General features: G+C 37.4%; 1 protein-coding gene across 1 annotated transcript in view; it reads left to right on the top strand.

The window, feature by feature from the left end:
* The window catches only part of LOC103528412 (connector enhancer of kinase suppressor of ras 2), a 155,775-nt gene that overhangs the window by 57,791 nt on the left and 80,098 nt on the right, over window positions 1-17,886 (top strand). The window contains exon 2 of the mRNA XM_030449060.1: window positions 1,496-1,659. Coding sequence (XP_030304920.1) covers window positions 1,496-1,659 — 164 coding nt within the window. The remainder of the gene's footprint in view (window positions 1-1,495; window positions 1,660-17,886) is intronic.

The raw sequence follows: 17,886 nt of genomic DNA, 5'->3' as shown, positions 1-17,886 counted from the left end.
CAGAGAGCAATGGACAAATTTATCTTTGTGTGTGTGTGTTTATTAGATGCTGTCATGCCATGAGACAGCCTGCTCCTTCAGTGATGTATTTCTGTATTCTGTTGTCAACTGCCATACTGTTTGCACTATTAAGTAAACTCCTCCTAAAGATGCCCTGGGGAGCTATTACAGAGCAGTATGAATAATACAAATTTCATATTTTGCTCTTCTGTCATACATCCTCTCTGGCACAAAGGCACATTGAATACATCTGGCTGCACAGTTTTCATAGGAGTTCACATTCATTTGATTGGTTCTAAATCTCTCTGAATGCTCTGAATACTCTGTGCCCACTGATACTAGATTTTAGAATTAATTTGTTTCACATTTCTTCAAAATAATTCAATTTCTGGTATCAATTTCGATGTCTTTTTCTGATGAGTTTTAGGCAAATACTCAGTAAAAGCAAATCTGAAGTGCTCAGGTTCTGGAATTTGCTCTGAAATTGATCCTAGGAATTGTTCTTCAGCAAGCAGAGAACATAAATGTGAATTTCAAATGTAAAGTAATAAATTCTCAACCTGGAGGGAATGGTCTTCAACCAATCCAGGCTGAAATTTACTTACATAAAATTATTAATTAATTGACATTGACAGGTGGAGGGGAAAAGGTTCCTGTCTGCAAACCATTCTGGAACAGAGGAAAGGCTTAGGTTAAAGAAAGTAACAACAAAGAAACCAAACTACCTCATGCTTATGAATAACAACATGAAATATGACATTTTTAATCACTAACCCAGTTTTATATGGGGATACAAATATTAATGACTATGAGCTGTTCACATTACTTGGAAAATGATTAATGAGCATGATAACTGAGGACTATCAGTTTACAAAGTAAATAACTGTGTGGCTCTGAAAGATAAATTAATTTCAGGAAAGAGCAATAAATCCTCCTGTATTTATGGAGCAAATAACAAATACATTGTTTTGGTTTATTTAATTGTTATATCTTCACAAACCTTGTGTCTCACCTGAATTATGTTGGCTGAACTGAGACTTAATGTGGTAATATTCAGCAGGGCAAATCTAAGGCATTGATTTCTCTGTCTCAGATAATCTGTTTTAAAACCTGAGAATAGAAAAAATCCTAAAAGAGGAATAGAAGGAAGAATATTCTTCTAATCATAAGCTAAACTTAAACTTAACATTTAGATCTTTATATTATAAAGTTTTTTATCTTGTCCCTCTGTGCTGCTTTGTCTTTCCCCGTTTCCCTAATAAGTACCATGAAGGTTGAAAGTTAGCATTAAAATGTGTAATAATACTGAAAATATTGTCAATATGAACTTCTCAAGCATCATGTTCTACACTATGCAACTTAATTTATTGCACATTTTCCCCAGTAGATCCCAACAAGAAATTATACTTGTATTCCAGGTAAACCTCTGTATTTGTGAAGGGCAGAATTATTGTTTCTGTTCTCTGAACATGCATTGCTGGCTTTTCTTCAACAGGCCTTGATGATTGCCTCCAACAATACATAAAAAATTTTGAACGGGAGAAGATCACTGGTGAGCAGCTGCTGCACATCACTCACCAAGAGCTGGAGGAGCTGGGAGTCACTCGCATTGGCCACCAAGAACTGATCCTGGAAGCAGTTGATCTGCTATGTGCATTGGTAAGGGATTTCTTGCATCAATCATCTCAGTAATCTGGGTTTACACATTTCCAAATGACAAATAATAGACTGTGTGCTTCTACAGACACGGTGGCTTTGCTTCATGACAGGACAGAAAGCTTCTCTCAGCTGTAAAGAACCTATAAATATCCATTTTATGATTATGGATGATGATCTTTTATTGCTCTTCCTCAGACTTTCTTGGTCTTTCATTCAAATGCCATTGACTTTCCCTACTGGCCTCCATGTGGATCTGTAATTACATCCCATCTGCCCTCCTATTTCATTGATATTCACCACAGTACACTAAAAAAAATAAACCTGAGTGTTTGAACCATGGCAGCATACAAAAAGATGGTGGTAAGGAGGTGGAAGGTCTGCTATTTAGACTGGAAGATGGTTTAAAATGAGCTTTAAGACAAGATGGGAATGATAAAATTGACTTTATTCAAAGTGCACACGTGTCATTTTAAAAGGGTTGGTTTTGTTGTGGTTTTTTTATTATTATTTGTTTGGGGTTTTTTTAGCAGCCTGCAAGCATCCAGATTTGGAGGAACAGTTTTCTCATATAACTGGTTATTAATTCAGTTAGCCTCTTAACAAAAAAATTGATTTCAGAAAATTCTTTTTTTTTTCCCCGTTAATTCCTACAACCTAATGAAATGCAATGTATTAATTTAATTCTAAAGAAAAAATAACTTTGTGTAGGTGAACAGGTGAAAGAATATTCAAAAATATAAGAAAGTAAAGTACTAAGATTATATATGTAAATTACATATGACAGTCTTGGTATTTTAATTCTTTATCAGGAGTTCTGCTTTTGCACAAGCTGGGTTATCCTGTGGGATTTTGATAAGATAATTTGTCTCCAACAAGGTAACTGGCAGTAAAATAGAAAACAAGTGGGGAAAAAATGCACTTGATCTTAGAAAAAAGCAGTATGAAGTGCCTTTTCTGATTCATGTGCTTCTTGCAAGTGCCTCCAATTACAAAATACACTTGATGTAACTTGAGATCTGTTCTTGCAAACCAAGTAACACAGAGATCAAACCAGAGAAATGCTTTTGGCCTTGACAGCCCTACCTGTAAGTGGTGCATCCTGCATAACCAAACAAGCTTTTGTGTTTTGTCAACATTTAGAATCAACCTCAAGAGTTTTTCCTCTGAAACATTGTTTCCCACCATCAAAGGAACCTGGATACCCCACCATCTTATGTTATTTAAAGAACAACACAGTGCTATGCCCTGATGCTAGGCAAAAATAGCAGACCCAAGAAGTCTTCTCTGGGAAAAGAACTCCCTTCAGTCTGTGTGCCCATTAGGAGGACCCTTGCTGATTTTTTTTTTTTTTTTTTTTTTTTCCTTTTTGAACAAAGAAACTTTACCTTTTAAATCCTTGCCTTGCTGCTGGTCAATAGTGCAGCTCTTTTCTTGCTGTGACATCTCATGACTTTTTTTTTCCTTTCTTTCTTTTAAAGCAGGATGGGGCTTCTCCAGCTCCTGGTATCATTTATTTAGCCTCCTGACTATCAGCCCTTGCCCTTCCTTTCTCACTCTGTCTACAAGATGCCTGCTTTCCCCCCCACCTCCTAAATTTTTATATTCCTGCCCATTCCATGTGCTTTCTGCTGGGTGAGCCTGCTGCCTGCAGCTCTGCTCCTGGGGGGATTCTCTCCCTTCTGACATTTCTGCCTTCCTGCTATGCACAACACATTCTTCAATTCCTGCAACTTCTTACTGGGCCAGGACCACAAATAAAACTTTTACAAACCTAAGCATAATATCTATTTTCAATCTGCAGTATTTTACCAGAATTTTCAGCTATGTAACCAAAAAGCATCATTAAGAATTACTCTTAATTATTTTAAATAAAGACAATAATTGAATGGCATGGGAACTGATGCTGCATTCATTAACAATTGAAATATGTTTCTAAAAATATAACAATTGTATTCTTATTCTGTGCTAAATCCTGAAAGATTAATAGATTATTGCACTAAATTCTGACTGCTTAATGCTGGTTAAGTGATGAGGGGAAGTTGTCAATTGGAGTTCATCTCTCTATTGAATTTCTAGGCTGGACTACAAAAAGAGGGAAGCTCTTCTATAAAAAGTAATTTAAAAGGGTATAGGGGTAGCTGTGTTTTGCTTGTGCCACTAAACAGGAGCAAACAAATCAGAAATTATTTGAATCAGGAGCATGCAATTTTACCTCTGATTTCCTCCTGAGTTACATTATAAGGAAATTTAATGCAACTTATGGGCAGATGGAATACAGCCCCAGTCAGTGAGATGTCAATACGTTAATGTATTCTATATGGGTTTGTTTTCATGTAGGCAAGGTGCACAGAGTATATTTATAGGTTCATATATATGTAGGCTTTATTCTTATTATTATTTTAAAGTTTGTTGTGAAAAAAAAAATTGAGGGGAAGCATCAGTTCAAACAATCTGGTCTAAAAGTCCCCATGTGGAGGGGTGATGGCAGCAGGAAGGATGGGTTTGTTCTCTCTGTCTCTCCCCTTGAGCAAGGCCTGTGCTGGCAGAGCACCCAGAGAGGATCAGAGGCAGCACTGAGTTGTGTCAGCACCACTCTGTACTCTGCAGATCAGCCACTCCCTGGGCCATGGCACAGAGCATTGATTTTTATTTCTTTATTTATTTTTCCAAACATGGATTTCTCAATTGATTTCTCTTTGGCAATTGGCAGTGTCCAAGCTCCATGACCTATTTCTTCCAGGCAGCATTAGCAGGATGTTCCACTCCATCTTAGCTAGCTGGGTTGGGTAATGCTTTAAGCAGAAACAGCTCCAATGTGCTGTAGAAATCTCTCAGGTGAGCTCAGGCTCAGTGATGCAGCAGGTTTTCAGCTGCACCTTGGCCGTGGGCTGAGCTGAGGAACAGCCCTGTGGCATCAGGAAACCAAGAGAAATTTGCCTGCCTTCACCTCAGCTCTTGGAACACTCCAAAAATGCATGTTGTGCTGCTGTGTGCTCCCAAAGGGCTTGGAAATCATCCCTCTGGCTGCTGGCAGGATGGGGAGGGGTTGACTGGGGGGTTACACATCCAAGGGCAATACCTCTGCCATAGCCCTACACAGCACATGGGTGAATGCTGAGCCACAGTGAGGCTGCTAAGTGCAAGAAAAAAACAAAATTAAAGGAGGCACCTCTTGAGTTTCCCCCTCCCTGTCCTAAACCACCTATTAGTTAGAATCTCAAATGCAAGTGATTAAAGGCAGGGAAGGTTCATTATTACCCATGTGACTTCAGTATGATTTTATATCCACTTCTCTCAATTAAACATGAGAAAAAAACACTCGATATTTTGTCCTGGCTAAGTGATTCAAACCATTTTATTCTTTCTGAATAAAGTCAGAAAAGCTACTATCAACAGGTACAGACAGAGGTTATCATTTTTCTTTTGAAAGGAAGCTGAATTCAGAACATTCTTTAACATTGCACATGAGAACCCAGCCTAGAGATGAATCTACATTTGAAGAAGATGACCTGCAGTAGGAAAGGAGATGTAAGAAATGTAAATAGGGAAAAATAAAAGTAATTGATACACCTGTGCATAGCAGGAGTGGTAACAGTATGTACTTTACCTTAAAAATTAAATAATTTAAAATGTTAGAATAACCTGGTTTCTGAAAGGGTGATACTGCAGGGCAGAAAGTGGTACTGTCTTTCTTTATAGGAAAGAAAGTCCTGGCACTTTGTTGGGATTGCTCAGGTTGAGTTAATGTGCTATGAAGTGAAAAGCCACAGGTGAGCCATACTTTCAGCTTCAATTCTTTGACCATTCTAGAAAGACATTTATGAATAGAGTTTTAATTATGAAGAAAATTGGGAATGATGGCTGGGGGGGAAAAAGCCCTATCTTAAAAACCAAAGTCTTTTCTGACTAGTGTGGTCAGAAGCTATTCTGCAGTTATTTATCTGAAGTGACCTAAATTACAGTAATGGACTCAAAAATGCAGGCAATTTAGGTTTGGGACAGTAATTTTATTAAAACTGAAATCCTAATCTGGATGTGTATTGGAAGACTAGTTGCACAAAGGCTGACTCTGAAGTAGTAGTAGGGCCTGGGGAAAGTAATTCTTTGATCGACAGTAAAATACATTGGAAAGAAGAAAAAGGAGTATTTTTGAGGTCAACAAGGGTTGCTGTTCAAATCTATGCAAGTAAATTTAATTTAATTAGGACAGTATTGGAGTCAGTATATTGTAAAAGTCTGCACAAATTAAAATATAAACAGTCTAGTGGGAAGAAAGACTTGGATAATGAATGGAAGAAAAATGAATGCATGATGAGAAGCATGCTCAAATATAGATTGTATCTCAAGTAATTAAAACCACTGTTAATTCATAGGCATTCGGCTAGTTAAATTAGGCATTGTGCTGTGATAGCATTCAAGGAGAAATAAAGATTAGAAAACTTCTCTCTGCAGTTACTGAAAAGCTAGCAATCCAAGCATGATAGTTTTTTCTGCTAGAAGGCAAAAGCAAGTCACCTGTGGGTCAGCATGTTTGTAACAGCTGGCATGAGTTTAATTTGCTTTGAATATTTTAATTGTTTTTAAAAAAACAATGTATGGACCATACATATTTCTTTATTGGGCATCTCTTTAACAAAATTATAGGAGTAGTAGTATTTAGTTGGTCAGCTGGAAAGCATTTTGCACTAATGTATTTTGAAGTGCCATGCTGAAGATGAAGCAGCCAGACTTTCATAGCTGCCTCTCTATCTATTGACATGGTTGGTTTTTGTTTGAGTTTTTTTCTGAATTAAAAGTATTGAAATTTTGATTACATTAATATTACTTTTTTAATGGCCAGACATACAATGATCTCTCCTGGGATCCTTTTCATCTTTTATCCTGCCAATACACTTTCTGGTTTGTCAATTCTATGAGTATATTGTAAAGTATTTCCCCTCACTGTACCAGATATGTAATCCAGGTTCATTTTTAATATGACATTCAATATGTCAGATACTTATTTTCTCCCCATATTTCAGAGGTTATTTAAAGGTGATTATTCTAGACAAGAAACATCACTTTTTATATATGTATATAGGTGCTTAAACAGATAGAAATAACTCTTCTCTCTTTGAAATGGAAAGCCATCTCTCTTAATGAGATGTGAAGGGATATTCCATCTCCTCAGCATAACGAGGAACCTGGCACATACATTAGTTTTGTCTATACAAATATACATCCAGAAAGCTTTATTAATCTCAGCTGGAAAAGAAATTCAACTTTTGTCAGTCCAGTGCTATTTATTATGTTGTGCCAAAACACAGAATTAATGCTCTTGAATGGTTTAGCTAATTATTCCACATATTAGAAAGGATGTATCACATTTTGCTTAGTCTAATTAGCTGCTTCTTTCTTTCTTAAGGATTGTCTTTTTTTTTATTTTTGAAGTCTGCTGCCATTTTTAGTTGAGTTTGTCCAAACAGATCACAGTAGCCTGAAGTACAGCTGTGCACAGGTATTTTACACATGCACATGGAGAATAGGTTTGTCTTACTGGTAAAAAGCAAGAAATTCAAGGTCTTGATAAGCTGGAAAAGGAGAACCTTGAAGGTTATTACCTATTATTTGTGTTGACTGCCTGGTACAAATGAAATTCCCTCACTGTTAAATGAGACAGTGTGCCCTTAGCAGACATACAGGCAACTGTGTCAGTTGATTTTTTTTTTTTAATTATTTCCTTAAATTTAATTCCTTAAATGTAATTCCTTAAATTTTTGTGTATTAGTCACCTGCACAGCAGGTCAATGTTAGGAGACCACTGAGAGAGAATAAACTCTGTTTTCCCCATCTTTTAATGTCATAATCAAAATAGATGACATTGTAAAAAGATTTCCTCTTGTCCCAGAACAATCCTTTCTACAAAAATGGGGAAAACCACGTTCTATAAAAAGTGTTAAATTGTAGTTTTTGTCTGAACATGCATCTCTTTAAATACCAGTGAGAATGAGCATCCTAATCATTGCAGGCTTGGCTGGTGAGCAGGCTACTACAGGAAAACTACTGCCTGTTGCTGAAACATAGATGTACTTTTTACAATTTTCTGAAATAATCCATTTATAATAATCCCTTAATGTATTTTATTTCTGGTTGCATGTCTGGGTAAACTCAGGGGCATTTTGTCAATGAATGTTTCATTCCTTTTCATATTATGAGTTATTGCCCCTGACTGGTAGAGAACAGGACACCAGGATCTGTGCAGTTAAATTGAATTCCTATTTATTAGGCCAAAGCAGTAGAAGAAATGTATGCAAATTAATAGGGAGGCAAATGATCTGGTTCTGCAAAACCACGTGTGTCTGCTGTAGGCCAGGAGGAAAAATCCTGACTGAAATTCAATCTAAGTAGTGTTGGAATACATTATGATTCCTGTGTGGTGTTCTACCTCTGGTTTAGGGGGTGTTCATGGTCCCTTCGTTTCTGTCACAGTTCAGATTTCTCTTGAGCTGGAAAACAATGCTTGTGTTTGTAATTTGAGCCCTTCTTGGGTGTTCAGTTTCTTCAGGGCTGATGATAGTGGGTCACAGTTCCCAGGAGAGATGAAGGAAAGGACCTTTTTCCTACTCAGTGGTAAAAGAAAAACCCAACAGTAACACCCTGTTGCACTTCATGGTTGTTTCTGCTGAAAGCAGCTGCCTTAACATTGAATGTTGCAGTGCTCAGCCAATGTTTCTTGCTTCTTTTGCTTGGACTTCTTTGTGTTTCAGAAGACATCTTTTATTGCACAGCAGTCTAGTTTGCCAAAACCAGTGGACAGCAGAAAGCAGGAGAGTCAGCTTCTGGTTTTTAACCTCCTTCCCTTGCTGCCTAGCTCCAATATTCTGAATTGTTCTGCGTGAGCTCCCCTGTGTCCTGAGCCACAGGCTAGCCAAGATTTGGATACTTGATTTGTCTGCAGTATTGTGGACTTTACCCTGTGGTCTCCTAAGGATGCTTACCTAGTCTTTGTGGATTAATTAGAATTCACATATCCAATTAATTTATGTGAATTATTGCTTCTAGGATTGCAGTGTGATGTGTATGGAGTAGCCTGCTAGTTACACATGGATAGGCTGTGCATCAGAGGACTCACATTTTCTTTTCTATCTTTCTCTTTCTGCAGAGAAAGATGCTTGTAATATCTCTGTCCTGTGGCATTTCTTACCCCGTGATAAAGAGTTGCTAGATTTCAATATCACTTTCAATAATATTAGAGTGTGTTTGATTAAAGATTGCCACACAAACAAATCTTGAGGTTCTCAGGGATGCTAAAACAAGCATCATTCTCTTCAATAAAATAATGCTTTACACCTTTTCCTTTCCTTCATGATACTTTTGTGAGCTGAGAATGCATTTATGTTTTCACAGGGCCTAGAGGGAAGTCTGTATTTAACTTCTTGTATGCTTCTGAGTAGAGGAATGAGAACCAAGTGTTGACCATCTTGCAAGGGATGAAGCTGTTAGTTACAGACCTGGTTAAGTCAAGTTAATTTTTTTAGATCATTCTGGTTTTGTAATGGCTTTTATTATACCCCTGGTGTCAATGCTGGCATGCAAAACTGTGACTTCCATTTGTGTTGAGAGGAACTGATTTGGCACTTTTAGACTGAAGTTTGTGTAGCCTGGATTTGTGTAAACACACACAGCAGAATAAAGTACAGTGAAACTTTTGGGAAAAGTGGCTTAGATAATTCAGTCTTGGCCAGGTATGTTTGGGTGAGTCCCCCAGCTTTTGGGAGCTAAAGAAATATTGATTTCAGACAGGTCAGAACCAGTGGTTGGATTTATAAACCCAGTCAGACATGCTTTGAGGCTTGGCTGTGGGCTACACTTAGGGTCTAGTTAATTTTTGGCATAGGCATTAAGTTCTGGAACTGATAACTTCTCTGTAGTGGAATTTTGTACAGCTCTGGCAGAGGGAATTAGTTTTTCTGCTCCGGTGTTGGCTGACATAAAACATAATTACTGATTGTTGATGCAAATCCACAATAATTTTCTGTGCTCAGACATCAGTGTGTGCACTGACTTGTAAAAAACAGACTCATGTCAGGAGCTATTGTAGTTTTTCTCCTTGTTTGAATTCTTCATGCACAAGGAGGGGAAAAATAGCAGTGCAAAAAAATCTGTTTCAATACTGGTCACTTTTCTCTTTTATCTGCCGCTGTCTTCCATGCTTATTAGACCATTGTAGATACTTCGTGCTGAATAATTCTTACTGCTGAGCTGAAATCATTGTCACAAAAATGTGTCTGAACATTCCTGGCCTCTTCTTATCAGGAGATCTGCAAAGTTAGTGCTCTATTCAATAAAGCATACAAATACAGCTCTTGCAGACTAGCATATGGGTTTGGTGTTTTCCTCCTAAAAATACTTATATACTGTTGCATTACTCATATACTATTGCATTAAACATCTTAATATATGATTTAAATCAATTAGCCAGCTGGGACTGGTACAGGCTATTGCAGGAAGAGGTTAGTTTTTTCCCCATTAAATGAAAAAAGTAATATTCCATTTAAAATGTATATGAAGTTATTTAAAATAACCCAGCAGGTGAGTGATATACAGAAATTTTCTTGGTTTGCTCATATGTTCAAAGTCTTAATCATCAAATAAATTGTCATCTCTGTAGTGGTCTACATTAAATATATTGGTGTCTTTTTAATTAAAAATAATTGCACTGCCACTTAGATAATATTTTAAATAATTGGGTATAAACAATATTGTGAGCATTTACAATCAGCTTTAGTTTTTTTATCTTGCAGAAAAATATAATTAAGTATAATTCATGTTTTCTGTAGGATCCTGATTTAAAATCTACACTGACCAGTCATAGAATCATAGAATTGGCTGGGATGGAAGGGACCTCAGAGATCATCGAGTCCAACCCTTGAACCACCGTTGAATGGGGTGCACATTACAGTCCCCTTATAGCAAGTGCTCTACCATGGGGATTCTTTGCACATCGGAAGTACAGGGAGTAGGTCAGTGCAGGTCGAGTGGTGGCATTTTCCCTGTGATGGAAAACACTGAAAAATTGCCCTTCTCATTTGCAAGGAGCAATTTCTTTCATAAATTCCATAGAAACTTAGTTTTCAAAGCACTCCATGTTACACTGTGAGTTGCTAGAAGTTCCCTGAATTAGTGCTTATGGAACTGCCAGTTCTGCATGAAACTAAGTGAAATCACAGAATCATAGAATCCTAGGGGTTGGAAGGGACCTCGAAAGATCATCTAGACCAACCCCCCCTGCCGGTCAGTGTTGACTTTATGTTTAAAAAACAAAAAACCTATCATTGATTCTCTGAACTTTGTGTAAGTTCACCACTGTTTGAAGTTCATTTTTTGTGTTCCATACTCACCTTGTAGGCTCTGTCATCTTACATTTCTGTCTAATTAATTTTAAGAGGTACTTAAAAAAAATGCATTTCCTTTGACTGGTCGGTTAGGCTTTATATAAAACGATGATTATTGTGAAATAAATAGCAGAGTTTAATTGGCCACAAGGTTTTAGTAGCAAGTAATAAAGGTTTGTGGTTATTTGACAGTGAACTGCACATGTACAGCAACAGCTTCCAGCAGATTTTGCTGAGAAGGATGCAGCTGATGGATCAAGATCAGAATATTGGAAAGTATAACAAAAACCTGAGACATTCTGTCCTTGAAATAAAGCCAGTGGAGTTCCCTGGACTGGCAACAGGAAACTTCAAGGAGAATTTGGGTGTAATATAGGTATTTCTGAGAGAGATATAATGTATTGGCAGTAACCAGTAGCATGGCACACACTGGGACACAACACAAGCAGGCATGGTGGCACTGCTACTGCAGCCAGTATTTGGAAGTCACTTTTAGAAGGATTTAATATGGTTTTGGAGGTAATATCTACTAGGTCATCCTTTGGTCTTGTTTATTTATCTCAGGATCTCCAATCAGCATATTCTGCATAGCTTATTTCCATACACATATGGAAGAGGTCAAGCCAGCACAGATGCCTGGTTTACATATGTTTTTTTAATTGAAGCCATATGCAGTCCTTACTTAATATGAAGCATAGTAATTGGAGAAAATCTATCTTCTGAGGGGAAAAGCCACAAAACAGACCAACCTGCTTCATCCTTTTGGGTCTAGTGCATCACAAAAGAAACAGAGCCACAGCTTTAGTTTCCTTCTGGTATTTTTTCTGAGTTGGCAGTGGAGCTATTAAAATGCACAGAAGTCAGCTTAGCAGAGGGTGAATAATGTATGGATGGTGCAGTAGACTCAGGACTTGCTATTAGTACATTTATGAGAAGGTTTCATTGTTTCATGCCACTGTAATATTAAAGTTTTGCTCAAAAAATACAAGTAAACATTGAATCTGTTTTGAAAGGGAGAAAAGTTTTAAAAATGCAGTTTCAGTTCTAGGCAGTTTGGAGCTAAACTCATGAAAATAGAGTTGAGAAGAAAATGTCAATTAGAAGTGCTATGGGACAGCAGTTTTCTCTTAAAAGTTCCCCACTGGAAGATTGCCTATTGGATTTGTTTAATGTTGTAGGGCATTTTTTAAATGCCTGTGCTGAATGTAATGAATTTAATTTCCTCATACCTTCCTGTGGTTTAGATACTTGTAGTGCAGTGAGATATTCTCAGTCTCTCTCTCCATAGATCAATATGTACAGAAACATGAAGATGTTCCAGTTTATTCAAGCTTACCAAACTACAGAGAGTTCTTGGATATTACACAATTTAAATCATGTTGACTCCATTAGGATTAAACAGACCAAGAAAGCTTTATGCAGTTGTTTCAGAGATCTGCAGCCCGAGCTACAATGCAAAACCTACTTTTAAAATGTTCAGGCAGAGGATAAGAACTGTGGTTAATTCTTTGTTATCTCTGAAGCATTTCATAATAAAACCAAGGATGCTGTGCAGTTTTATCTCAGCATACAGCAGGTCAAGTTTTGTCATCATCAGTGACACTTCTGAGATCCATGAACAACAAATCTGCACTCTATGTCCAGGGTCTTCTCTTCTTCATCTGGAAAGGTCCAGTCTAGCCATATATTTTTTGGTGTTTTCAGAGGAGGTAACTGCAGAATATAAGCTCAACCTCTGATTTTCCCTGATTTCCTCTTACCAGCTGTCCAGTTATTTGACTTTCTTAACACTTTGACACAATTTTAACAATTTATTTCAGTATTTTGAAAAACATCTCTTTCAGTAGCTCATCTCATGGTCTTTTTGACTCCAGTTTTTAAAGGAAAGACTATCATGTTCTCATTCTGTCATCAGAAATTTATGGCTTTTTCAGTCAAATTATTTTTCAAGGCCCCTTAATTATGTTTGATTACATGTGTATGTATCGATTACAATGGAAATGCTGAGGCTGCCTCTGGCAGTTAAAAATATAGTACAAATGTTAAGTTTTTAAGGTTTAAATATTTCATCTTAGCACTATCTATGTAATGTGTCTGTTTACAAGGTAAGAGGGAAGTATATGGAGTGCTGAGAAGCATTGTGACAAGTTCCAAATTATAGACTCAGGAGACAAGAAAGAATTGTGACACAATTTGCTTCTGAAAGGTGGGATAATTATAATGGAAGGGAGCACAATGGGGAGGAAAGCTGTGCATAGGAAAAACTTGAGGTGTTTCAGATAATATACTCTGATTTGTGTTATGATGCTGCATATTTGCACAGTATTACCATAGTTATTAATAAATCCCATACTTTTTCAGAAATACTGTGGTCTGTGCACATAAAGTAGGTTATTATACTGTGGTTTGATTCATATCATAAAGTGATAGGCAAATGTTATAAAAATAGTGAGCAGCTTTGGTTTTAGTGTTCCTAATTTGCTGATTTAGAAAGAGAGTGCTTTTAAAGAAAATGCAGAAACAAATTTGGACAATGTTTTATTTAAACTGCAGTCCCCAGCCATTAGGATAGAATGCATTTCCTTAATACATGTACAGTTTGCAAAAACAACAGGAGCTAGGATTTTATTTTTCTGAAATATGTAAATTACTGAATATTTTAGTTTAAGCAGCACATATCCAGATGTGGCCTCTTTTTTCCTAGTGCAGAGCAAATCAAATTTATTTAGGAAGCTTGGCTGCTTCTGTAATTTGGGAAATGGATCCTGATTAATATCAATACAGGTATAATTTTGAGTGTTAATACATTGCAGGATGCATTAAAGAGTCTCCTAGGTATAAAGTGACTGGAGCAGCCATTATACTGGTAATTCCACCAGACATTTACTGCAGCCAGAGAAGTTAAACTGTGCAGACTGGGAGTTTGTGATAAGACATTCTGAGAATTGGGTCACATTGGGTTCAATTGCCTCTTACTCAGATGCCTCCTTTGCTCACAGAGGAGGGGATTACCATCATTACCCAACTAAAACATGACTGCACTGTGACAAGTCTGACACTCTATGAACTACATCTGACAGAGCAGCCTTAAAACTCTTTGATTTACTTTAAGTCTTCATTAAGTGTTGCTAATAGCTGTATTTTATTATGGTAGTGGTTCCATTTTTTTCCCATTCACAAAATGTGTCCAGGTTTAGGTTCCAGTCTCTAGACCTGAACTTGGACACTGATCTCTAGAAACACTACTGGATTTTGTTGGCTGGTTTTAGCTGGAAGACATTTTTAGGCATCCTAGAAGACTTTTCTTAGAGTAAAGTTGGAGAGAGCTGGATTTGATGGATGGAATATTAGATTGCTAAGGAACAGCCACATCCAAATAGTAACAATCAGTGGTTCAGTGTCCAAAGGGAAACCAGGGATCTCCTTTAAGGGTCTATATTCTAGGACTGATAGCTTAATAAAGAAATAGGATCTTGGAATCATTTAGGCTGGAAAAAACTTGGATCATGAAGTCCAGTGGGACTGAGTTGCACACTCAGCAAGTCTGGAGGTGCCCCACACTGCATGGTGCAGCTGCTAATGTGAACCTCATGAAGTCCAAAGTCCTGCACTTGGGCTGGGACAGTCCCCAGGATCAGAACAGAAATTGAGAGCAGCCCTGAGGAGAAGAAGGTCTTGGACTTCATAAATGAGAAAGCTGGGCTTGTTTAGCCTGGAGAAGTGGAGGCTCTTGATTGTTTTTAATTGTTATTCATATAAAGGATATTCAGCTTGTAAATTCTTTTTGAAGGGGAAACTGACTGGAACTCATGGACTTTTATTCATATTATTGTTATAACCTCAGTGTTAAGTGGAATCATAAAAACATTACTACAAAATTTGAACAGATTCCCTATCTGATGAAATCAATGAAAAGTTTACAGAGATGAGTATACTGGATTAAGGTTTCTACTGTGTTTTCTGTTGGGTTCTCAAGCTTAAAAATGTACCTCCAGAAAGAAAACAAACTGAACAAACAGTCTGGTTGGTGGTTTACATTCTAATTAATTTCAGAATTATTTATGCTAAAATTTAGAGCCTGTGATTATTTTGGCTTTTTTGCTTTTATTAGGCAGCCTGTTTTGTTCATTAAGTGGTAAATGCTATCTGCTATCCCAAACAGTGTCATTTTCCTTGCCAAACTGTGGCCTTTGCAGCAGCAGCATTCACAGCCACGGAGCCAGCAGGGAGCTGTGGGATCCCATCTGCCTCACCAGGTTTTCCCAAAGGAGATTCCAAAAGCCCAGAGCTGCTTTGGGGAATTGTTTTTCCCAGGCATCTGACAGCACCGAGCTGCAACCATCTCCCACGGGGACAGGTGGGGAAGGGTCCTACAGGGAGCAGCTTTTATATCAATTTCCTAATCCTGATCATTACACTATGGTGTAGCTAGATGTTTATACATCCTTGTAAATATATATTTATATATATACACATATATCACACCCACTACTTCTAGGAAGGACAGCATCAAGAAAAAACAAACATTAAAATTAAATCCATTTTTAATGTAAGTTAAAATCATTATTTATGCAATATAAACTGTTCAGTTCAAATTATATGCTGTGACAGCTGAACTTCAGTGTGCATCCATTTTTTACCTCTGTCCCATCATAGCAAAACAATTTCATTATAGTAGTGCCTTTAAATATATAATGCTGGTTTAGTTTTTTCCCCACAGAAGAAGCAAACTTTCTTTATGTTGAAATTATTCCTTGCTTTGCTTTTAATCTTCAGGTATTTACAAAAAAGTTAACTAGAACTTACCACTTTTTCCCACTGTAACTATTTGGTTTTTTTCTCTTTATCACAACAATTTTACAATATTAATTTGCAATTACAGCCTTATTCTAGTAGCCAAAATTTTCACAGATTGTTTTATTGGCATAAAATACTAACTTGCAGTTATTACAGGTAATAAGATATGAAAACGCCCTAGCCCATAGCTGAATATTTTTTTAATTCCACTTCTTTAAATATTTAAAAACCCAGGTGTTGCATTGTCAGATACAAAAATCAGTCAATTTTTAATAATAATTACTCATTCTGTTTTAAAAACAGAACTTCATACCAGAATTGTGATAGAAACAAAGAGCAGGGAGGGTTCAATGTCACAGTGTATTCAGCTAACTCTTCATGTTAGCTTAATGAAGTAAAAAGGAAGAAATGTCTTTTTGGAGACATATTTCCTATTTTTCAGTTTCCAGTGGTTTTCACTATATGGAATATTCAACAGCTTTTCTCCTCTACCTTATCTTCTCCTCTGCAGTAGTAACAACAATCTATTGCAAGTTGTTAGAAATACCTTGTGTTCTCTCCTGTCTGTTCCAGCACATCTGACAGCAGACACTTGCATTTTCTGTACTTGAAGAAAAAAAACTCAACTGCAAAAGCTGTGGAGGTGATCTGTGTCCTCCAGCAACCCTCCCTAGGAGCATTGGAACTGGCATCTCCAAGTGAGCAGGAGATGGGAATTAGGGCCATGGCACAAATGCTCCCTGATAGTCTGGAAGTCAGGGAGTTAGAGAATGAAATCGCTAAAATTGAAAGCTGTGTTTTACAGACAGCAAACAGACCTGACCCTGAGTCAGTTGTACATCTCACCAACAAATGTCACTTTAAGCACAGCTTTGTTATTACCACAGATATTCTTCTCTTAAAAGCTTGTCTGGCTCATCTCACATTTGCATTTCATTTCTACCTCTTGGAATCCTACTTTCCAGCTCCTGTCAGTAAATAGGACATCAAGAACTGCTGAGCTCCAACCTAAAATTTACTTCTGCATCAGTCTGTCACTGCACAAATCAGATAATCTCCAGCTTCCTCTTCTTTGTGTTAAGTTGCTAATGCTACCATATATTATACTCAGTGGATATACAGAATTATTTACTGTTAGAACAGTGTTTTTACAGGAAGAAGCTTAAGTAAATACTTACTAGATTTACCAGTCACATCTTTCTGTGTTCAAGATTTACTGTTGCTGTGGCTCTTCCTTCCTGCAGGCCCATCCTACTGAAATGGAGTGAGGTTGCCTTTAGTTTACTTTCTCTTCTCACTGAACAGTTTCATGATCCAGATTTCATGACAAATTTGTGATTAACTCTGTGGCTGTGAGGTTCTTTGGAGTTGCTTCATTAGTCAATGCTTCTTCTCTAAACCTGTAAGTCCATTTCCATTAAGAATTTGGTAAAAAAGTGAGTGTGCAACAATCTTGAGCATCATGAAACAAAACTAGGGAATGAACCAAACCTTGCTTGTTGGTTTTGGGTTTTTTTTAACCCTACTCTTGTATGAAAAACAATCCTGCCTGTGCTAATGGCACCCTCTAGTCCCTTTTAGAGACTTTTTCTTCTCCCCCCCCCTCCCCTCTTTCTTTTTAAAACAGAAGTTATATCTAGGATTTACAGTGCAAGAAGGAAATTACCTGCCAGGAAACAGAATTTTACAGGCTCAGGGGCATCATTTCTATGGTGTGTCTGCAACTAACAGCACATATTTAACACAGTGAGAGCAGAATATATAGCTGTGAAAACTGAAGGCTGCTATGGCAGCTGTGATGCTGATGCTGTCTGGCGGGTTTAAGACGATCTCAGTCAGCATCCTGCAGATGAGATGCCTACAGGAATGAGAAGAGCTCTGGATACTTGCAGTGTCATGTCTACAGAACCAGGCTGCCCTCCTACTCACTCATTATCATAAACTGCAACTCTTCCGTCTGTCTTTTCAAACACATTCACAGAATGATAATCAACAGGGTTCAAATGTGTGTCTTTGCTCACCCCTTAGCCCTTCCCTCCTCTGGAGCAACATCTTT

This window comes from Calypte anna, chromosome 4 (assembly GCF_003957555.1).
Source record: "Calypte anna isolate BGI_N300 chromosome 4, bCalAnn1_v1.p, whole genome shotgun sequence".
Taxonomy (NCBI): domain Eukaryota; kingdom Metazoa; phylum Chordata; class Aves; order Apodiformes; family Trochilidae; genus Calypte; species Calypte anna.
This window is presented reverse-complemented; position numbering and strand designations above follow the sequence as displayed.